General features: G+C 52.9%; 1 protein-coding gene across 1 annotated transcript in view; it reads right to left on the bottom strand.

Annotated features, from left to right (window-relative positions):
• Positions 1-5155, bottom strand: part of LOC106697796 (myosin-9-like) — an 11049-nt gene extending 5894 nt beyond the window's left edge. Inside the window, exons 1-4 of the mRNA XM_023757205.1 lie at positions 4201-5155; positions 3883-4089; positions 3392-3553; positions 2341-2472 (exon numbers count right to left, since the gene is read on the bottom strand). Coding sequence (XP_023612973.1) covers positions 2341-2472; positions 3392-3553; positions 3883-4089; positions 4201-5037 — 1338 coding nt within the window. The 5' untranslated portion in view covers positions 5038-5155. The remainder of the gene's footprint in view (positions 1-2340; positions 2473-3391; positions 3554-3882; positions 4090-4200) is intronic.
• Between the last annotated feature and the right edge of the window lie 1716 nt (positions 5156-6871).

Here is a 6871-nt window from a genome sequence, read left to right as displayed (position 1 = left end):
GCTCCCAGGAATCACCACCTGGATTTTACAGATCAAGAAACAGGAGGGAAATGGTTCTGCTTATAAGTCAGTGTTCTCATCCTTCTGGCCCTTTAAATACAGTTCCTCATGTTGTGACCCAACCATAGAATTTTTTTCATTGCTACTTCATAACTGTAATGTTGCTACTGATATGAATCATAATGTAAATATCTGATATGCAGGATGGTCTTAGGCGACCCCTGTGAAAGGGTCGTTCAACCGCCAAAGGGGTCGCGACCCACTGATTGAGAATCGCTGCTATAGGTGGTGCAGCCCATTGGCCTTTCAGCTTTGCTCCCTCCCGACCCTCCCAGGCGGGGCTGGGCATGGATCCCAGAGGCCAACGTGGCCCTCCATGAGGCCTGCTCATCCCGGACCAATGTCCATGGGGAGCCACAGCCACCTCCCCCCTCTTCAGGGAGGGGCGGCAGAGTGATGATGGTATTGCATGAGGACCACACACCAGAGCCTGACATGATCCCCCAGCAAAGGGCTGGTTTCAGAGAAGAGGAAGCCAAGGTGAGGGGAGAGGCGGGCCTTGCACCAGGAAACTCAGGAGAGGGGACAAGACTCAGAGCAAGTGTCGCAGTTGGCCTCTGGCCCTGTTTACAGTTATTTTTTGTCCTGTTTTTCCTGTAATCTGCCTTCCTCCTGGTTCCTCCCCTTTCACTGGCCTGTCTGCCGCTTGACACCCCACACCCCCTGTGAGGAGCAGAATCACGCCAGACCCACAGGAGCGGAGTCCTGTTGTCCAAAGGGCCCTCTGATAAGAACGCAGAAAAGACCCCAGACGGACGTCCATGGCCTCGGTGAACAGGGTCTCCTGGCAGAACAACCGGGGTGGGGGCTACAAAGCCACATGAGGTGAGATGGGCACCTCTTGGCATGAGCTGAGATCACCCCACTTAGGGACCCAAAAGACCCAGTGACTATTCAGTAGGGCTCAGCTGGACCCCCCGACATCACAATAAAGGTCACCTGGGGTGACGACAGCTCGGAGGCGGGGTCTTGGACAAATTCTTTGGTCAATAAGCCATCTCAGCCCACTGTGAGAAAATCTCCACTCAGGGGAAAAGGAACCCCAAAATCACAGGGAAAGGGGTCTGGCATTGCCACCAGCATCGCCTGGTGGAGGCTGGAGGAGTCACCAGCTGGAGGCACTCAGCCAGCACCCTCACCCGGCCCGGCCCAGTCTCTCCAACACGTGGGGAGGGGAGCTTGGCTCAGACACGCTGGACACGAAGAGTTTAGTGTCCAGAACAGGGACCCCATCTCCCTGTCCTCCTCCTGTTTATAGGGCAGTGGGAGTGGGCAGGAGCATGTAACCCAGGGGATGGTGTCGTCATCACAGTGGCTCGCCGACGGGCACCTTGGGCTGCAGAGCACAGAGCACTGAACTCCATGCCAACAGCACCTGCCGACCTCACGGGAAGTGGCCACTGGTCTCAGCCCTTGTTGCCAGGCTGCCAGCATCACCCAGGGGCCAGCCTCCTTGTCTTTCCTCAGGTGGCAAAATTGGGTCCTGAGTGAGAGACAAATGTCAAAGTAGGATCAGGACTGAGAATAAAGATGACAAAACTCAAACCCATAATGTTAGTATTTTTGTGTTAAAGTCAAGACGAAATGCACTGTGTTTAATGTCAGTGAACGTACAATGTGTAAGCGAACTGGGCACATTCTCAGAGTTACCAGATTTTGGATGTCAGTTTAAAACAGGAAATGGAGTAATTTATCTCGATTAACGATTGTAAGTGGAAAGGCACTCTGCCCAGAGCAAAGGAGGAGAGGAGGGAGCCTCAAGTTCATCAGTTCCCAGCACAGGAGGGGTGGGGAGTGGCGGGCAGGGGTGCAGATGGGGCTGTGAAAACTGCACCATCAGACATCTCCAAAGCAACTTCCGGGTGCACCACCCTCTCCCTTCTTCCGCAGGCTTTAAAAATAATAGCATCTAGGTGGGCCAGTGTGGATCAGTGGTTCAGCATCGACCTATGAACCAGGGGGTCATGGTTCGATTCCCGGTCAGAGCACATGCCCAGTTGCGGCTCAATTCCCAGTAGAGGTGTGCAGGAGGCAGCAGATTAATGATTCTCTCCCATCACTGATGCTTCTATCTCTTTCCCTCTCCCTTCCTCTCTGAAATCAATTAAAAGAAATATACATTAAAAAAAGCAAAAGCAAAATAAAAGAACCACCCCCAACTACTTCCTGGAGTTCCCCTAGCCTGTGTCTAGCTCTGCCCAAAGCTGTCCCCATGGGGGCCCTGTGCTGCTGCCTGCTGGCCAGAGGGCAGGGACCCTGAGTGCCCCCTTGGTCCCAGACCAGCTCTGGCAGCTGAATCATCTGGGCCTCCATGCTCTTCAGCTTCTTCTCGTTCTCCTTGACCAGCGCCAGGATCTCCTCGCGGGAGGCCCGCGTGTCATCCAGCTCGCGCATGTAGTGCTTCATCTGGGCCTGGGGGTGGGGAGGAAACGCTTGGTACCAGCACCCTGACCCCAGTGGCCACCCATGTCCACCCCACCTCACCTCCCACCTTCTACCCCATCCCAGAGACAACCGCCAACAGGGGCTTGTGACTGGCTTTTTCTTGACACCTCAGGGAACCAGCTTAACTAAAAGGGCAAAACAGTAACTAAAGACAAAATGTTCCTTTACACGACACCAGCAACATTCAACCTGTGCCACATGAATTTTAAAACATGCCATACGTGAATATTTAGACAGGGGCACTGACCTCATTTCCCTCAAATGAAAAAATGACAACAGCCAATATAACCATAGCTGTATCATGTGAATGAATCAAGATTATACCTTTTTTTGGCCAGATCAGCAAAAAATTAATATATCTTATGGTGCGCTGCAGAAAGTTAGTAATTAGCTTACGTTGCCCAGAGAACAGGATTGACAATCGCTGCCCGACAGCGTTTTATACTTATTGACCGTCAGGATCTACGAAGCATACCCTGGGCAGCGTCAGTCACCGTGTCCATGGGACCCACGTGGCTCGTGTTTCAACTGCCTGTTGGCTTGAATCCTGTGCTGCAGGACCATCCCCCACCCCCCCCACCCCCGACACCTGCTACTCTGCCAGGTTATCCTGACCACACACAGGAGCACACTTCCTTTCTTCTTCGCCTGCCGTCTGTTTTAATCCTACAGATCGTGGTCAAGTAGCTTTCAGACCGTTCGTTCCCACTCAACCGCTGGGCCTGAGTCTCTGTCTGTGAGACGGGCTAAGGGAACCAAGACCTTCCTGGGATAGGGGAAGGCGGCACATCCGCGTTCACTGGCCACCCCAGTAGCGTCCCAGCCCCACACTGGTCCCAGCACCTCCGTGTGCAGCCAGATCTGCTGTGGTCGGGTCTGACCTCACCTGCAGCTTCCGCAGCTGTTTGATGGCTTCGTCGCGGTTCTTGTTGGCTGAGTCCAGGCGGCCCTCCAGGTCCTTCAGGTCCAGCTCCAGCTTCTTCCTAGCGGCCACTGCCAGTGAGCGCTGCTTCCTCTCGTCTTCCAGCTCTGCCTCCATCTCCCGCACCTGGGGGAGATGCCGACAGCTCAGGAGGCCAGACCCACACACAGACCCGATGCCAGCTCTGAGCCCAGGTGGGTTTGGCCTAGCTCTGTGGATCCATGGGGCTCAGGGGCCAAGGAGAATTACTAACAGAAAAAATCCTGATATGGTCACTGATTCCCCCACTTCCCCAGGACAGAGGACTGGAAGACATGGCCAGGGAGCCTTCCACCATCCAGGTAGAGGAAGGAGAGAGGATGCCTGTGGAAACCTGGCAGGGTGGGGGATTCCATGCCCACCTCTGCCCAGAGACCGAGAGCGCCCTGACCCTGGAGGAGGAGGGCCACATGCACCTGTCTGACCAGCTGCTGCTGCTTCTTCTCCTCGCTCTGCTCGTCCCCGCCCTGCAGGTCCCGCTTGAACTGGGCCCTCATGGCCTGCAGGTTCCCCTGCTTGGCATCCTCGGTGGCCTGAAGCTCATCCTCCTGCTCCTCCATCTGGGTCTTCATCTTCTCCACCTGCTGCTCCAGGGTCCGCTTTGACTTCTTCCGCTCACGCACCTGCCAACGAGGGAAACCGAGTCAGGAGCAGAGGGACAAGAGGTCCCCGAGGGCCCTGCCTCAGTGTCCACTTCCCCACTAAGCCTCCGTGCTGGCCCTCCCGGTACTCACACTCGTGCCTACGTCGTCCTTGGACCTGACGATCTCCGCTATCTCCTTGCGGACCAGCTTACTGCGCCGCTCCAGCTCTGCCTTCTGTACAATGTTGTGTATGTGGCTGAGTTCCCCCAGCCATCCCTCCAGCTCCTGGGCCTGCTGCCTCCACTCTTCAGCCAATTGTGTCTTGGGCCCCTTATGCAAGCGCCTTGACTCCTGCACAAGGCTGAAGGTATCCTTCATTAAGGATAAACCGGAAGTGGCTATATCTTTCATCCTGGCTTCCTTGGTCATGGCCAGCGCAGTGCCTCCAAAATATTGCTGCAGCTGCGCGCTCCTTTCGTCTGAGGTTGCCCCCGTGCGCAGGAAGCTCTCGGCCTCGGCTGTTAACCGGGGTTTGGTACTGGCCACCTTGCAGGCTTCGGCATTGTTCACAATGTCTTGCAGGGATTGGAAGCACTTCCTTGCTAAGACATCAGCTTGGGGTTTCCTGTGACGTACAACGTCCTCAAACACCTTCCATTTGTTGCTGCCAGTTGACACTAGGCTACTGATTTCCTCTTCGGCTGACTTGTTTTCAAAGTCTTGAATGAAGCTGGCTATCTCACTGGTCACAGCAGCTGCTGCCCCCAGTCCCTTCCCAGTTGCCGAGAGCACCAGACTAGCCTCTGCATTCACAGGTGCCAGAGACTGGCCAACAATGTTCAGAATGTCAGACACAACACCGGTGGTAGAGGCCGCCACTTGGGTGATGGTGCAGTCCCTGTGCACCTTGTCAACCTCATCCGCAAGTGCATAGAGTTTTCGTATGCGTTTCTCAAGGTCCTGTTTCACCCGAGGAAACTCCTTCATAAACCTCTCCCTGTGCAACTGGTCCAAGGCCCCGCGACTTCCCAGCTGGCTCAAGTCTTCATAGAGTGCATCTACCTTATCCCTGCAATCATGAAGGTCAGGTGATTAACCAAGGCAGCTTGCTTTTCCATAAAATGGGCCCAATAAGATCCATGTTGCATAATCACAGAGCTTTGACTCTAAGTCAAATAGAAAAGAATTTTACAAATGTAAGGAATTTTTCTTTCAATATTAACACATATTTTGTGTCTTGTAGATGCTCCATAGTACTTATTGAGACAGAGAATAAATATGGAAAATCCTTTTGAGGTGCTCTTCAGTGTAAAGTATTGTTTTTTAATGTATTTCTATTGATTTCAGAAAGGAAGGGAAAGGGAGAGATAGAAACATCAATGATGAGAGAGAATTATGGATTCAGCCGCATCCCACACACACCCCAATGGGGATCTAGCCCACAACCTGAGCACCTGCCCCAACCAGGAATCAAAACCTGGCTTCCTGGGTCATACATAGGTGGACACTCAACCACCAAGCTACACCGGCTGGGAATTAAGTGGTAAGTATTTGATAAAGACGGCTTTTCACTCAAGGGCAGGTCGACCCCTCACCACCAAAGTGTGTGTAGAGTGGGAACTCCAGGGATGAACAGGAAAAGTGGAGGGGAGCAGATAGACCCTCACCCAGACAATCTCAGAGTGTGGGGGAGACTTAAGCTGACCACAGAGAGGTCTGCCCTTTCCCTTGGCTACTGGGAGTGATCTCTAGGGTCGCAGATGCCCTGACTGGTAGCCATGTCATTGCTTGCCTGGCATTTGGCCCCTGGCCGGGCTGACAAGGTGATGGATGAAGGAGGCTTTTGGACATGTGGTATCAGTTCTGCTGATGAAGGAACTAGAGACAAAAGGCATTAGTTAGCCCTGCAGGCTAGAAGCTGCAGGTCAGATATGTGGGCAGCATGAGATTGCGCCCCAATAACCCTCTGCACACTGAGACTCTGCCATATTTGCATCAGGCTCTTCTGAGCCCTCTTCTCAACTAGGCCTTGACCTTGGCCTTCCATGTTCTGTCCTTGACAGTCTGTATCTTCCAGTCTTAGCAATAATCCTGCTAAGTCAGTTTAGCGAGACTCTTCCCTTCCCCAACTTAAAAAAATCCCATCTAATAATAGACAAACATGGTAATTGACTGTACCTTCGCTACACCTCCCATTGGCTAATCAGTGTGATGTGCAAATTAACTGCCAACAAAGATGGCGGTTAATTTGCATACCTAGGCTCTAAGCGGCAGAGGGAAGACTGAAGGTGGCTCCGGCTGGGGCAGTGAAGACAGAAGACTGAAGGCGGCTCCAGCCGGAGCAAAGGCCTGGGTCCAGGGTGCCGGAGGAAAACCTGTGCCACCAGCCAGGAGAAGGGAAGGCCTATTGCACGAATCTCTTTGTGCAACAGGCCTCTAGTATATATATATATATATATATTTTAGTCCTCACCTGAGAATATTTTTTTCATTGGTTTCTTAGAGAGAGTGGAAGGGAAGGTGCATGTGGGAGAGAGAGAGAGGAAAAAAAAACATGATGTGAAAGAGACACATCGATTGGTTGCCTCCTGCTCAGGCCAAGACAGAGTGAGGTATTGAACCTTCGAACGAGTTGCATGCCTTTTACCCTGCGAAGGAGTTGCATGCCTTTTACCGGAATTGAACCCACAACCCTTTGGTCCTTGGGCCAATGCTCTAACCACTAAGTACCCTGACCAGGGATAGAACATGCAATCCAGGTATGTGCCCTGACCAAGAATCAAACCAGCAACCTTTCAGTGCACAGGATGACGCTCAACCA

Source organism: Myotis lucifugus, unplaced genomic scaffold (assembly GCF_000147115.1).
Source record: "Myotis lucifugus unplaced genomic scaffold, Myoluc2.0 scaffold_103, whole genome shotgun sequence".
Classification (NCBI taxonomy): Eukaryota; Metazoa; Chordata; class Mammalia; order Chiroptera; family Vespertilionidae; genus Myotis; species Myotis lucifugus.
This window is presented reverse-complemented; position numbering and strand designations above follow the sequence as displayed.